The sequence below is a fragment of the Chanos chanos genome, chromosome 4 (assembly GCF_902362185.1).
Source record: "Chanos chanos chromosome 4, fChaCha1.1, whole genome shotgun sequence".
Taxonomy (NCBI): Eukaryota; Metazoa; Chordata; class Actinopteri; order Gonorynchiformes; family Chanidae; genus Chanos; species Chanos chanos.
In genome coordinates, this window is record NC_044498.1 from 22921493 (window position 1) to 22937811 (window position 16319).

Sequence of the window (16319 nt, forward strand, 5' to 3'; positions counted from 1 at the left end):
TGGCTTAAATAATGAGTGAGTGAGAGTGAGTAAGTTATAATACTGTTTCTTCAAAATTTGTCTCACTTTATTTCTCCGTACTTCAGTGGGTCGCTAACCATTTACGCAACCATTGTGTAAAAGTTGTTATAAAACCTGAGCTATTGTTTCTTGGCTTATGAAAAAAGGTCTAAAATGTTGCAGAACACATTCTGAACTGAAACCATGGAAAATAGATAGTGTCTACTGCTGATGTTTTGGATTTGAATTTTGAAATCTGATTGGTTGATTGACTGACTGACTGACTGATTGATCCATTAACTGTATTGGAAGCCATGCCATGTTTTCTGCTAAAGAAGAGTGTGAAAATGTTCGATTTTTTTAAAACAAAATCATTTTATCAAAAAAAAAAAAGGTTTGTACTTTGTGTAGCCCAATAACAGGTCAAACTAAACTCACACGCAGTTAATGTAGTTTTCATGTTTAACCAAGCAGTCAAGATGGTCAGTTGTACAAATGCTTTTTTACTAAAAAAAGAGCAAAAATCTCTTATTACTACTTTCTCTGAGTTAACTAACTCTGAGTTTTCACTAAACCTGCCTCCTGAAATACCCCCTGCTACACTGTCCCTACAAAACAGCAACATGCATGTTAACCAAGCATCGCAGGAGCCAAAGTGTGAATACACACACGCACCCTCAAAACACTGCTATGTACCCACCTTAGCTCAGAGCCCCAAACACAAACCACAACATTGATGTGAAACCTGAAGTGGGTGCTTCCCAAACCTTTTTATAGAATTAGTCCAATTAGTCTAACTGGGAGTGTTGCGTCATATTTTTCACTGGGTCCTTGTGACCCCTGGTTACACTTGGAAATGAAGCAAAAAATGCTGATATATTTACCTACTAAAGCAAAAAGCTGTGGCTATAGCTATAGTAACAAAGATTTGCTAGTATAAAAATGTTTTGGTTAAAGAAAAACACAGTGAAGTGGAGCAAATAAACCTGACAGGTTATAATACTGTTTTTTCAAAATTTATCAGGCTTGACTTCTCCTTACTTCAGTGGGCTGCTAGCCATTTACATAACCATTGTGTAAAAATTGTTACAAAACTTGCCTTATTTTTTATGTTTCTTGACTTGTGAGAAAAGGTCTAAAATGTTGCAAAACACATTCTGAAGTAAAACCATGGAAAACAGATAGAGCCTACTTAACCACAAAGGATTTTGTCACATTTAATTCAGGTCAACAATTGTGCACATAAAGTCATCTCAAGGTGATGTTGGATTTTCTTGTGATTATACAAGTAAATAAACCGGATCAAAAGTGCGCTTGGCTTTATTTGGTGGTGATGGAATCCGGCAGCACGTCTGCCTGCGAAGCTTAACTCAGAGAACTGTCGCTGTGATTGCTTTTTATACCATGAAACAAATTACAACAGACAATAGGTTTTCAATGTTGCTTAATGCAAATCAGAATCTTGGTGTTAATGCTAAAGGTCACTTGTGTCTGTGGTGGTTTCCATTTGCCCATTACCGGCTGTATTTTGCCGCAATCAATTGCTCTTGGCTCCAACTGTAACGTGGCGCCAGAGGTGTGAAGCTTCCTTTGTAACTGTGATAGTAAGACTGTCAGGTTCAACATGTCTGTTCAAATGTTACTATAATCTTACAGTGAACAGTATGAAGGTAAATATGTTGAAAAATGTGAGAGCTTGTAGACATGATTTTGAGAACTTGTAGAATACGATGTGAGAACTTGCAGGACAAAAATCTGAAGTTGTATGTTTAAATTTTCACTTGTAGAAAAAATTTAAACTTGTATGTTGAAATTTTCATTCATAGAAAATATTCACACACCCCTGTTCTGAATGTGAAGTCACAGAAAAAATACTAACAAATGTGTAGATTGATATGTACATAAATATAATGATAGCTGCCAGCTTACAACCACAACTTGGCAATTACAACTACAACTCGGTGATTACAACCTCTTGAATCGGTCCCTGCAACTTCAAATCTGCGCGCCTTGACTCTTGCAACACTTTGTGAGGGAGACTGCCAAGTCAGGGCCAGATATGACTGAGTCCCACTGCCACACTATTTGCTTCTCTTCTGGTACTAAGTCTTCAATGAATTCTAAATTTCAAAAAGCAATCGAAGTCTTGAAGAGTCTGGTGCAGTATAAGTTCATTGCAACCACTTGAGAGCAGCTTACAACAAACTAAGTCAGGTCCTGGGACTGACTGACTAATCAGCACACATCACCTATGGTTATATCAAAACCATATCAAAGATTATCCAATGATAGTTAAGACAGTCATCAGAGGACTTCCCACTTTCTTTACCTTTACCTTTCTTTACCTCTTGCTGGACACCATCATTTCCTAATGACGTAGTCAGAAATTGATACCTTTGACCCAGGTCAAAAATAAGTGAGGATATTGCATTGGTACCTGCATTGATAAATGAACAAAGGTGAATGCAAGGAGTTGTGTCTCACACTAACACATTTGACACTAAACAAACGGTACGTAGCGTTCATTTGTCGATTATTGGTGCTACCATATGGTACTATGGACAACATAATTTTGTCGATAAGCCATAGCCATTTGTTGCGCGTCCTTTCAATATTATTTTTGCCAAAGCGTCTCCTTTAACAGACTGATGCGAACAATAATTTATTCTGCAATCTTGTTCCCTTTGCCCCCTAACAGATTCAACGTTATCTTCACTAAACCTCCAGTCTGTGTGGCTCATTCTTTTTAAGTGATCTGTAGCACAAAGCTGAGCCTGAGTGGCATGCATGCACACCCTAGGGAAAAATTGAACAAATCTCTCACTTGGATGACTTGTTGCTCCTGAGTTATACAAAAGATTTGTTCAAAATGAACTAATTATTCACGAACGACACATCACTACTGAACAGTGAGGTTATTTCTGCTTTCATAAACATTAAAAAAAAATGTTAAAAAGGACAAAACTTATATTAAACTTAGCTATTAGTTATAAAATACAAGAATAAATTGTTAGCTCAAACGAATAATTATTCTGTGTGTAGGAAAATTCAGTTCATATCATACGGTGTGACAAATGGATCATATGAAGTGACAAGCAAAATATTTCACACAATATGATGCACTGTCACACCAGGTTTCATGCACTTAGCACAACATTTGACCTTGTGGTTATATGCTAGCATCCTAACAGCATACTCACTGCAACATGGTGACATAGATTTAAAAGTAATAATGACAAAACAGCCATTTATCATTTTTATGTAAAAAGCATCACACTAAAAGACACTGAGAAGGGGTACTTAAGTGGGAGTCCCAAAAAGATTTGACTTATTGAAAAAAATGACAAGACACAATTCACCTTGTAACTTTTCCATGTCCTTCTGAGGTGTTTTGTCCTTCTGTCTGTGTTTTCCTCATTGTCATTGTGTTTCATAACAGTATTCTCTGAATATTTTTATGTTATAACTCACAGAAAATTGGGGAATGTTTTAAACAGATATGAGAAATATTCTTATAAGATTGGCACAGTTGTACTGGATACCGTGTTTATTTCCAACATCATGTGTGAAAAAAGGGCAAAGCTCTTTTAATCATTCACCATTACTGCTAGATAGTTTAACAAAATAAACAGAATTTGATGGAAGAAATACATCAGTATTGCTCTCAAATCTATGTCGTGTCTACCTCATTCTGAGGCGTTTTACTCTAGTGTGTATATAGCGCCCTCCACCGCGCAAAATATGTAAAGAAGAAGGTTAATTCACATCCTACGCAACAATTAACATATGTGCTCCTAAAAAAATTTCAAAGACAATGTTGTTTAATCAGATATTTAAACTTTTAAGTAATAGCCAGAGGGAGGTCTCCTCTTTTCAGGGCCGATTTGCATATTTTTCTGCTAAAATGTCGTAAGATGGTGATATGTCCCTATTTGAGTACCGTAATTCTAAGTCATGTGAGCGCATGTGCAGACGTGCAAAGTGAAACATAGCGAAGTAAGGAAAATAAGGTAAGAACAATATGTACTTTACCCCATGGCACGTCGAAAATTATTGGATATTTTGTACTATATGTCTTGAATAATAGTTTCAGATCAAATCTGTGGTGATAACGTTGATATGACAACTGAACTGTGATAAAAAAAAACTTACTTAGTAAACAAATGAAAAGTGAATGTGATACGATTACAACAACAACAGTTGTGCTTTCCTTCGTTGCTCAAAATTATTGAAGATTTGTAGCCAGTGTTTTCTGAACTATTCGTTGCATTAAAATAATGGGGTCCTGTTGTTGTGTGATAAACCCTGATAAATTAGCACAGATTTGTTCATTTAGTGTCATGTTTTAAGTGTTAGCTAAGAGGTTATGTAATTGTTATGCTAGCGATAACATGCTAACTGGGTTACGCTTAACGTTATCTTTGAGGGGTGTGTTAGTATTGAAAGAAAATTTTAGTGGAAACTATATTTTATTTTAGACTGTTTTTAAGGCGTTTTCAGTATTTTCTGAACTCAAGCATTCATTGAGAAAGTGAACGAAACAAACTCACCACGTTGCTTATACTGTCTTGTTCTGAAAACAGAATCCTTTTGGTACAGTATTGTTTTATTAAATACGATGTAGCTCTTCAGGCAATACGGATCGGTGTAATTACGAATTGTTTCGTCATTTCTTTACTGATGGTGATGGTAATGCTAAAGATGCCTTTTTTCGTTATTTGTGTTTCATCAGTGGTGTAACCAGGTCTTCGTATGTTTGAATGTCTGTATTTGACATTCATTTTAATAAGCGAACTGAAAGTATGAGGAGTTCTGCATTGTGTCATTGAAATCATTACAACCAAAGAACAAGATATGGTAGAGTCCAGTGGTCGAATTTGTTTATACTACTGATTTTTGTACACTGAAAATGACTTTTACATTAGATTGTTTCCTCTCTTTTGCTGATAAATTGGCAACATATCCTCATGACTTTTCGTCTAAAATACTAAGTATGCCTTTTTTTATTGTTGTTGTTTTTTGTTTGCCTTCAGTGAATACTGAGGAGTGTGGCCCACCAGGATGGCAAATGTGAGTGTTGTGTACACAGTGTTATTTACAGAAACTATTAGCCTTTGCCAAAGGATACTTGGCCCTAAATGTACTAATGTTAACATGAACATAAACCATAGAATATTTAAACCTTTTACAGTCTTTCTCATGTGTATAATATAACCGTTATCCTGAACATAGAATATTTGTTCCTGTAACAGTCTCTCACATGTGTGAAATATAACCTTTATCCTGAACATAGAATATTTGAACTTGTTACAGTCTCTCTCATGTATACTGATGGAGTGGTGAAACTGATCCATGGCCTGTGTTGTACCTGCCCTGTCTCATTGTGCAGGTGCTCTGTAGAAGAGCGCGGCTGGTGTCACAGTTACCTGTAGTCCATGCTGTAGCCCAGAGGGTGATTTCCGCTCGGCCCTTCTCTGCGGCTGGGTCCTCTGGCTCTGATGGACCATACGTCAGTTTACCATCACAGGACTCAGGTATTGTACCAGCTTTACAAGCACTGCCTCCCACAGCTCTGTTATGGCAACACTTTTACTGCTGTTTATACATGATGGTGCATGGTAGCATTCCTCATTTAGTCCAGTGACATTTCACACTGTCTCACTGTTTTTTAATTCCCTGAATCAGTTAATTGAATAGGCCTGTTAACTGACTGTAAGACACCTGTCCATCCAGCAGGGCCCAGGACTGTGTGGCCTGATGAAAACATGGGTCCTTTTGGGCCACAGGACCAGCGCTTTCAGCTGCCAGGCAATGTGGGCTTTGATTGCCATTTGAAGGGGACCGATGAGCAGAGAAGTAGACCAGTCCACCAGACGGTACCGGATGTGCTCTCCACCCCGTCCAGCAGCGAGCGCCATGAGTTTGTGCTTGCTCAGTTTGTCAATGAATATCAGGTGAGTCATCAGCTTTGGGGTTTTAGCACTTCAGAATTTTCATGTCCATATCTCCTGATACCACCTTTAGTTACCATAAAAACCAGTTACAAAGAGTAGACCCAAACAGATATCAGTAACAGGTTTAGATGAACTTTAACTGCTGTTGCTTGGCTGACAGTATTTAAAAATTAAGGATATGTTCTAAAACGTTCTGTTTTAATATCCTCATTTGACCTGAAAAGGGTTGGCGGCCCTCCTACTCACAAAGCTTGAAAGAATTGGACCTCATTCTAATTCGAAACTGTGCCACAAACTGCCTAATGGTCACACCTCTGCACCTCTTTGAACATTATTTCATTCACCTCCCTGCATGCCTCCCAAAACCGCCCTCTGTTTCACTAACTCTGGTCTCGTTCCGCCACAACCTCAGCAACCTGTCTCCCACCCACTTTTCCTCAGTGGTCACCTCAACTCCTCCCCCTCTTGGCACTTTTTCCTCACTAGAGGTCAATGATGCCACAGAGTGTCTCTGCTCTACACTGAGCTCATGTCTGGATAGCATGTGTCCTCTACCCACAAAACCCGCTCTCTCTACCCAGCCTCGCCCATGGCTGACTGTTACCATCCGTGAGCTACTGATCTCAGGGCTGCTGAGAGAAAATTGCGTAAATCCTGCAACCCCACTGATCTCGTGGCTTATCAGTCGCTCCTATCTTCCTTCTCATCCAGCATCAGTGCTGCCAAAACTGCTTTTTATAACGATAAGATCAGTAGTATCTCAAACACTCGGAAAATATTTTCCACCTTCAATACATTACCACCACCTCCACCAGACACTAACCTCTCAGCGGATACCTTTGCCTCCTTCTTTGCTGAAAAAGTGGTGATCATCAGTAGCCAATTCTCTGAACCACTCAGAAACAACCTGGATTAGGGCGCATCACTCTCCCTGGTCAGTCCCTTCACTGAAGACAGGCCACCTGCGAGCTAGACATGTAGCAGTCCCACTACATGTCCTTCTCTGTCCTCCCTGGTCAATAGTGCTTCACTTCCCTCATTCTCCCCCCCACATTTAGAGCGAGGAATCTAAGCTCCTGACATGTAGCCATCCTACTGCATTCCCGCTGGACCCCATTCTCATCAACCTCCTCCAAGCCGTATCCCCCACCATTGTGCCAGCAGTCACACATGTGATAAATTCTTCACTGGCCTCAGGAACATTTCCAAATGCATTCAGACTGGCTCAGATAACACTTCTGTTCAAAAAGCCTTCACTCAACCCTGCACAAGTTGAGAACTACCAACCGGTCTCTCTACTTCCATTTCTATCTAAGGTTATCGAAAGGGTGGCTTTCAAACAAGTCTCAGAATTGGTCACTTGGAATGACCTCCTACATACAAATCAGTCAGGCTTTAAGAGTGGCCACTCCACTGAAACGGCTCTGTTGTCTGTGACAGCCCTAAAGGCAGCCAGAGCTGCAGGTCAGTCTTCAATGCTTATCTTACTGGACCTATCAGCAGCCTTTGACACAGTCAACCACCTCATGCTGCTATCTGTTCTCTCTGAATTGGGCATCTCAGGCATAGCGCATTCTTGGTTTGAATCCTACTTTACCTGGTGTTCCTTCAGTGTATCATGGCGAGGACAAACATCCACATCCCATCGCCTCTCCATAGGGATGCCCAATGTTCAGTGCTGGGACCCTTTCTCTTCGCAGTACACACCACCCCCCTGGGTCTGTTTCTGCTCGCGTAGCTTCTCATATCACTGCTACGCAGATGATACCCAGCCTTACCTGTCATTCCCACCAAATGACCGCACAGTCTCAGCACGGATCTTGGCTTGTCTCTTAGACATATCCACATGGATGAAGGAACGCCACCTTCAGCTAAACCTCTTCAACTGACCCCCTGGTCATCCCAGCCAGATCCACCACAATATCAACATAAAAATTGTCTGTTCATCTCTCACCCCAACCAACGTAGCAAGAAACCTGGGTATCATGTTTGATGAATAGCTATCCTTCTGCGACCATGTTGCATCGGTCTCCCGGTGGTGCTGCTTCGCATTTTTACATCATTGGGAAAATCAGGCCTTACCCAACTCAGTATGCCACCCAATTCTCGGTACAGGCCATGGTTATCTTTCGGCTCGACTACTGTAATGCGCTTCTAGCAGGTCTAGCAGCATGTACAGTGAAATCCCCACAGATGGTTCAGAACGTGGCGGTGCGTTTAGTTTTCATATCAGTCTAAAAGGGCGCATGTCACACCCTTACTCATTGTCCTCCACTGGCTACCCATGGCCGCCCGAATCAAATTCAAGTAGTTAATGCTTGCTTACAGAGTGACTTCTGGGTCTGCACCCATCTTCCTGAACTCGCTAATACGGGCTTATGCTCCTTCAAGGAACTTCGTCTGGCATTGCCATCCCTACACACAAGACAATCTCAGTCCAGACTGTTTTTGTTTATGGTTCCCCGATGGTGGAATGATGCCATCAGAGCAGGGGCATCCCTCTCTATCTTCAAGAATCTCTCGAAGAGTCATCTCTTCCGAGGGCACCTCCTCTCCTAACACCTTAGACCTCTAACACCCCAACATGCCTTACTTGCACCTACTGTGTTCTTCCCTACCTAATTTCCTGCTCTCGGAATATCCATTCAGGAAGATGATTAAGTTTGCTCTGTTAAAATATCGCAGTGTGAGCTATTGCTCTGTATGCTTTTATACAGCTTAAAGTTCGAAAGCATGGTGTACTCAACCCAGCAGTAAATCACCTCACGGATTAGGAGGTGACAAACAACAGTGGCATAACAGCAGTGAATCTGAGTGTTCCTTGGTTGTAGAGTAAAGCTTGTCATTGTGGCTTTTGTCATAGAGGAGGCATAGTCTGTAATAAGTGTAATTATAGATAGAATTTTACTTCAACCACATGCAGACTGCAGGCACTCTGTTGAGTTGAAAGTCACTGTCGTCACAATTCTTGACAGTAGGACAAAGAACCTAAAACAGAATAACTGAATTTGTCTTAGGCTTTTAATGTTTATTGAGGTATTTTGGCAAAATTAACAAAACCTGTCAGCAGCAGCTCCCATAGTACTACTTCAAATGTTGCAAAATAAATGTAGAAAAGCTCCAAGCAATTCATTTTACTCTACATTGAAAACAATGATAAAATAACTGCTTATATAATAAATGCTTATTACATGTTTTCAAGATTTTTTTAATCACCAAAACAAGTACAAATGAGTTATTCAAAAATACCAGTTTAAGATGTATGTTTTAAAATTTAGAAATTATACGGATTGTATTAATAGAGAGTAGCGTTAATGCTGCTGTCATTGATTCAGACTGGAAACTGTAAGAGACAGTGTCAGTGGACACTGAGCTGTGATGTGTGTAACTGTTTGTGTTCTCACTGTATTCTAGGGAAAAGAGGTGTCTTTGCTAGCACAGAGAATCAGTAAAGCTGAACACTATTTTGACGACTGGAATGTAGAATGCTCCATGCATTCCTGTCCAGAGCTGCTAAAAACAGGTACCACTCCTTTTTTTTTCATCACTGATAGCACTACTACTACTTCTCCAAAAATGTGAGACCTGGATTGACAGAGGTGTGATAGTTTCTTACAGCAAAACTGTTGTAATGTAGCAATACATCTTTTCACCACTAGAAAGCAGTAATTTACCATCCAGTAGAAGCTGTCTGTGTTTCTCACATTTTTCTCCTCAGCATGTTTGAAACATTCTGTTGGTTTAACTTGTTCTTCTATTCTTTGTTTCCTCTGTGACAGAGCTACAGTTATTTTTCCCAGCTCTCCCTTCTAGTGCTATTACTGTTGTCACGGTGACAGAGAAAAACCTGACGGAGGGGATGATGGAAGACAGAGGAGAGTTGATGGATAAAGTGAGTTTGAGGCCTAGTGAAAGGACTCACGTATCTCATTACTCCATTATGTGTTTCTTCCCTATTAAGTCCAGTCTTCTCATTTCATAGAGTGAGTTCAGAGAGTCTGAGCTGTTTCCTGTTGTTTTACAGTTTGTCAGAGGTGCTAAAGAGATCTGCTTTACACTGTGGAGAGGAGGATACTGGGCTGACTTCATAGACCCTACATCAGGCAGAGCTGTGAGTCTCTCTCTCTCGGTTTCTCTTTCCTTTAGGATTATATTTTCCAGATGATGCACTCACATCTTCACTGTTTCAGTCTTTTATCATGTCTGACTGCCTAGAGCTTTCTAAACACACTGTGCTTGTCATGTCTTTTTTTTTCACTTTCTTTCTTGTTCTGTCTTTTCTCCCTCAGTATTTTGGATCTCAGCCAAATGACAGTATTCTTAGCGCCGATGATCTGCGGCATCATTTGGGCTTTGACATCGAATACTTGGCCTCTTGTAGAGTTGTGCGTCACATCTTAAAGGAGACACCCATGTTTGTGGGGACACTAATTACCAACGCACCTTCCAATAGCCAAATAATGGAGAGACTTCAAGGACTCTCAAGTTCATTTGAAGAGGAAGACTGACAGACTCTTGAATACGGCCATTCAAATACACAAATATTGTACTGTTTCCTCACACTTTAAGTTTTTGATGAAGTTTGGAATAGAAACTTCTCTGTGATGATAATGTTATAATAACCATGTCAGTTGGTGATTTCTTTGACCTTAGCTGACCTTAGCTTTTACACGGTCATATAAAAATGTATTTTACAGACGTTTGCTAATGACTCTCTCTCAGATATACCTAAATGAAAAATGTGAACCTCATGACTGCCTTTTTGGCCTCTAATTTATGCTCATGACAAACATACAATAAAGTGCTCACTGTTTTAAAACAGCACTGCTGACAACTTGGACATTCACTCAGTAGAATTTTTTGAGAGATTAAAAAAGTCTTCCAGTCAACACACTATGTGTAATCCAGTGTAGAATCTAAATCTAAAATAAGAGGAACTGCAGTGAACAAGATTACACCAGTAGGCCACCTCATCCTATTATCCTTATTGCACTTTTTCACCTCAACTATTTATATGATAAAACCTGGTTATAGTTATGTTTGGACTGAACGTATTCACATATGAACATTCCTTCCATTAGTAAACCCTTAAACTTTGGACACGATGTTAACTAATGTGGAAGAGAAGGCTATAGACTTCTTAATGTCTGGCATGTTATGTTGGACTGTATGGTAAATGGAAGAGTCATTGATAATATACACATCTACATGTTTAATTTTTAGTTGTTTGTAATCAGGGCTCTGCATTAGCTTTGATGCAATGATGCTGTGATCTCAGTTGTTGGATTGAAAAGAGAGCAGGATTATGGTGGTTCTTCAAAAATTTCTGTACACCCAGCTATTACTACAGTACTATGCTGTTGTGCTGAAGCCTGTGTGTAATCCTGTGATCCTATTAGTGTGTCATACAGGGTATTTACATTTGTTTCTTAAATTGATTTGGCTCATTGCCCAACACTGAGGTCCATGATTTAAAAACATTTAAAAATGGTTACGAATTTCCTTCACATAAAAAGAAGCTAATATCACCACAACATGAAGTTTGGCTTACATTTCTGATAACACCTTGTTAAAAATATCTGTGTCAAAACTGGGAAAACACTCACCTTCTCAAGAAGTTGGACATAAACAAATACCTACAGAATATCAGAATATTCATAATTAAATGTTAGTTGTTTTTTTCTCTCAGGTATTTTTCCCAGACAATAAAGAGCCTGAACAGTTAATGCTGATTCAGTTAGGTCAAATGTACTTCCCAAAAAAAGGAAAGGGAGAAAGAAATAAAGAGAAGAAAATTACTGTAAACAGTTAGTCTTTTGTTGTCGACAGACTGCAGTCCTTCACCCACATCAGGCAGGATATGTTCTCTGGCCAGACACCAAAGGGAAAGAAGGCCGGGGTTGACAAACCAGTCTCTGACACATCCTCATCTGTCACATCTTCATATTTACTCGGTTTCTACCTGCTGACCCTCATGAATGGCAGCAGCTCCTCCTTTTTCATATTTACCTGTTTCTAATATTAAATATATAAATAACAGGAAGTTGTTCTCAGTTCATTTGATCGACCTCTGACCCGTGCTCTACCTTATCTTCCTTCTCTCCACCTCCCTCAGCCTCTTCTTCTACTGTCTCTCCTCATATCCAGCGATCCGTCATTTCCTCTGCCCCGTCTCCTCCATGACTTCTTCCTCCATTATCACTTCCTTCTTCTTCCTGTTGTCTCAACTCTTCTGTCGTCCTGGTCTTATTGTTGACACAGATTTCTGCAGGTAACTGCTTTTACAAAAAAGTACATTCTGTTTGGTGATTGAAAAGTTTGGCAGCTAATGCTATTCAGAACAGAGACTTTCCGAATTGACCCAATGAAGAATTTTAAGTGCAGTGAGATTAAAATGGGATTTAGTTTGGTCGTTTGTGAGAAAGCAAAGGCAAAATAGGGAAAAACTGCTGGCTGGTTATATTTTAATGGAAATGATATTTTGTCACTCTCACTCATGCTTAAGCCATTACAGTATATAACACAGTGTTCTTTATAGCTTGGCAAAAATAAACATGTTGGGCATATCTTTAAGGCATTATTTTGTGAAGTGAGTCATGACTGGTTTACCACTGAAATGAAACTGCTTTTCTATGACTGATAGTACACTAGCACTGACACTACTATTTATGTCACAACAAAACAAATACTATTTTTCCCATTTCAAAACAACATGAAAAAGGTATCTGTGGTATATGATATGAAACTGATTAAGAAGGAAAGTAAGTAATCCTTCTGTGTTTAAAAAGAAAGCGAAAGAGAGAAAAAGGTCCCAGAAAATTCTTAGTCCTAATAAATGTGCAGTTGTCCCCAAAATGCATCTTGCTAAAGACCCCTTTTTTTATGACAACATTTTATGTTTTTGCCATCAAAGCCAATCTTCAATCTTAAAAATATTTTTTAAAATCCACAGCAATGGAGAGAGGCATGTAAAAGTTGCAGAAAATACTGCAGAAACTTCCGAAAATCTCTTTCAAGAGAGCCACAAAATAAGATTCCACCTTCAAAGTTGTTGGTACATGTTACAAACCATGGCCCACTGTCCATGCAAAAATAATTTACAATGTTTTTAAAAAATAAATATTATGTATCTACAGACATACACAAACTATCCACACATTTACACGTGACCAGAGAGAATATTGTGGCTCAAACAATTCCCTCTTCTAAATGGTGTATTAAAAAACACACACATTTTCAAAACCAACGAAATACATGAAAAATGAAAAATAAATTAACACATATAACTTGTAATCTCCCAGTATGTAATGTGAGTGTCTTCAGATGTGAGTGAAAGTGTGAACAATGAGAATGATTATCAGGAAACAGAGTGGCCAGTCCACAGAGAGCTTTGACTTCCTGTTTAAAGGTAAGATGGTGGAAAAGATGGCAGTTGTCTCATTCCTGGGTAATGGCAAGTTGCAGATGTTTCCTTCACAGCAGGCAGTGCACACCTGGAATCAGCCAATACAAACTGAACTGAACCTAACAGGAACATCTAAACCCACTACATAAAACCATACCTGTGTCTTTTACTGCAGGACAGTTTTGCTCCAACCTTTGCTACAAACCAATCCTCATCGTTCTCAGTCTGTCTCCGAATTAACATGAATGATTGTACTAACTAAAGGCATTTTGTAATCAGCCTGAGGGCTGAATGAGGAGTGCGAATCTTATGCTGAAAGAATAATTCTGAGGGGAGAGGCTTGTAGGGAAAGGTTGATTTACACTGGACTATATATTAGGAAGCATAAATGCTTGGGGGGACCTCATAAACTCCATTACCCATAATGACTTCTTGTAATGCCAATAACACTTTGACATTATCACATACTGAACTTTAACTCTGCTTTAATGGTAATTTGTGCACCAGTTAAAACAAATCCTCTATAAATATTCAAGACAAAGATAAATTGTGCAGTTCTTATCTTGGGATGAGATATTTTATGCATCAATATTCTTAGCATTTGAATCTATAACAAGTTCAACTTTAGGTTACAGGCATCACGTACAATTTGGGAGTTGAAATTCTTGCTCTCCCTTACTGACTTGACTGAATGAAATAAACCATACCTTAAGCATTTGGATTAAACATTAATCCATATGTCAAAGAAATCTTTCTTTCTGTATCTTGTACCCAAGTTGGCAACACGTAATGCAAAGTCTGATGTGCTGTTTTGGTTGTTATAACTTACTTGGTAGCCCTTATGGCTGTCCTGTACACAGCCAGTAGAAAGGCAGTCTTCTAGAGACACGCAGCGCTTTGTCACTGAAACACTGTCCCCATGCATGTCCATCTTGTGACGAGTGTAGCAGTAGCTGGTTCCTTTCAGACACAACACCATCTTTTTAGACTTATAGACTCACTCAGCACACAGGCCTTAACACTCTGTGACTAAATCAGTGAGGATGAATGGGAGTGGTTTAAATACTGAACACATCCTTATTTCCATACCTTGCCCTCTGAGTAAGGCACACACTGCTGGAGGTCATTCTCATGCGATAACTGACTGACTTTCTCATGCTGTAAAAAGTATAAAGATGAAAGTGTAACAGTACCTCTGGGACAGTAAGTGTCTGGGGCCCAGCGGTTACAACTATAGTTATCCTCTGCATCCTCACACGTGAAACATTTAAATCCACCAGGGTATGGAGTGGCTGTCAACACAAAATCACTCACCATTTCACACTCAAAACAAATATTATAACTTGAAAACTAATTATTAATAAGATTCATTATACAAAGAGATACAGATATAATACTAACAGGATTAGGTTTTCCATACCAGGAGTACTCACAATTCTCACACACACCACATCTAAAGATCTTGTTCAGATTGTTATTACATTTGCCAACAGCAAGGCTCCATAGCTCAGTGGTTAGAGCACTGGTCTTGTAAACCAGGGGTCGTGAGTTCAATCCTCGCTGGGGCCTTGAAACTCCCTAATTTTGGGCAGCCGTGGCCTAAAGGTTAGAGGACCGGTCTCGTGACCGGAGGGTTGCTGGTTCAATTTCCAGAACCAACATCCACGGCTGTGTGTGTGTTCACTGCTGGTGTGTTGGATGGGCTAAATGCAGAGGACAAATTCACTGCTCACTGTTCACAGTGTGTGTGTGTGCGATCACGGAGATTTACGTTTACAAACTGAAGGAATACTGTTTACATACAACATGCAAGTATGTACACCTTTCCATACTATTAGAGCATAAATAATAACACCACATGAAAATTTTTATTACTAACATACTCAAGAAGAGTAAACCTAAAACTATCCTTTCTGTTTATGTATTAGAGTCTTATTACATGCTTTTGTAATACAAAAGTGTCTCCATATACTTGTCAGTTGTGAAAAGTGTTAATTTCTATATTTCATTCTCTCTCGTGCTGATAGTGTGCAGATCAGTGGTGTTCTTACTGGATGGATGGAGGTAAATAATGTCTCTAAGAGTGAAATCACGTGAGTGGGTAGTTTTCATCCAATCAGAAGTTAGCATTAGGCACAGAACCCAGGCCACCCTCACCCAGGTCACCATTATGGGATGGCTCCTAACACACGCAGCATTCCACCTGTCCACTTAACCCACACCTTCGCTCACAACTGGAAGAAAAGAGGGTGAAAAGAAACAGAAAACAATCACTGAGACAGGCTGTGCCATGTATTACATCTAAAGAAAAATACACATTTAAAAAAAACCAAACAAAAACATGCCAATGAAGACAGTTTTCTGGAACTTTCAACTCCTTTTAAAAATCAAACAAATATGGAAAGCTATACCACGCAGACAAAAGAAAATTAAAGTGCTGTGCATTCATTCTCGCTCTCTCTCTCTCTCTCTCTCTCTCTCTCTCTCTCTCTCTCTCTCTCTCGCTCTCTCCCTCTCTCTTGCTCTCTCTCATTCCACTGACTGCAGGTTCTCCTGCTGTCTTGTTGCCTCCCTCACTAGATCTTGTTTCATTCCACACCAGTAGTCAGGGTCAATGGATGCATCACCCTACTAGTAAAGCCTTCAGCACCTGGTCCAGAGCCTTGGCTTGGTCTCCCTCCATGACCCTGGAAAAACTAATTCTGCTCCACAGTCACGCACTCAGCAGGGGGTTAATGCCACTCCTCCTCTGAGACCCACCCACTCAGAACACAATGAACTAGCAACCCAAAATTCTTTGTTACAAGATGACATTAAAAAAGAAAAGAAAAAAAAACAGAATCTTTTTCTTCTATCCATCAACTTATCTTTGACAGCGGCTCATTTCTTCCCTTTTCAACAGGTATTGCAAAACATGATCCATTAACTTGCACAGTCAAATCACCGGGCTGCTCTGAGAG

General features: G+C 39.6%; 2 protein-coding genes and 1 non-coding gene across 4 annotated transcripts; 2 read left to right on the forward strand and 1 right to left on the reverse strand.

Annotated features, from left to right (window-relative positions):
• Positions 1–3969: 3969 nt before the first annotated feature.
• mmadhca (metabolism of cobalamin associated Da) lies at positions 3970–10765 on the forward strand. Of its 2 annotated transcripts, none has more exons than XM_030771245.1 (8): positions 3970–4010; positions 5034–5070; positions 5390–5534; positions 5734–5954; positions 9369–9477; positions 9734–9846; positions 9979–10065; positions 10244–10765. In XM_030771245.1, the coding sequence occupies exons 2-8, from the start codon at positions 5062–5064 to the stop codon at positions 10460–10462; spliced, it is 903 nt and encodes a 300-aa protein (XP_030627105.1). In that variant the 5' UTR covers positions 3970–4010; positions 5034–5061; the 3' UTR covers positions 10463–10765. The 2 variants fall into 2 exon arrangements, with proteins under 2 accessions (XP_030627105.1, XP_030627106.1); XM_030771246.1 differs by having other exon boundaries at positions 5737–5954.
• Positions 10766–13273: 2508 nt separating this feature from the next.
• On the reverse strand, positions 13274–15528 carry LOC115810263 (ly6/PLAUR domain-containing protein 6-like). Its single transcript, XM_030772189.1, has 4 exons — positions 15411–15528; positions 14553–14651; positions 14189–14319; positions 13274–13447 (listed from the first exon to the last, which is right to left on the reverse strand). Exons 1-4 carry the CDS (start codon positions 15526–15528, stop codon positions 13274–13276), a joined length of 522 nt encoding a protein of 173 aa, XP_030628049.1.
• On the forward strand, positions 14856–14928 carry trnat-ugu (transfer RNA threonine (anticodon UGU)). The gene has a single exon. It is a non-coding gene; the product is annotated as a tRNA-Thr (tRNA).
• Positions 15529–16319: the final 791 nt, after the last annotated feature.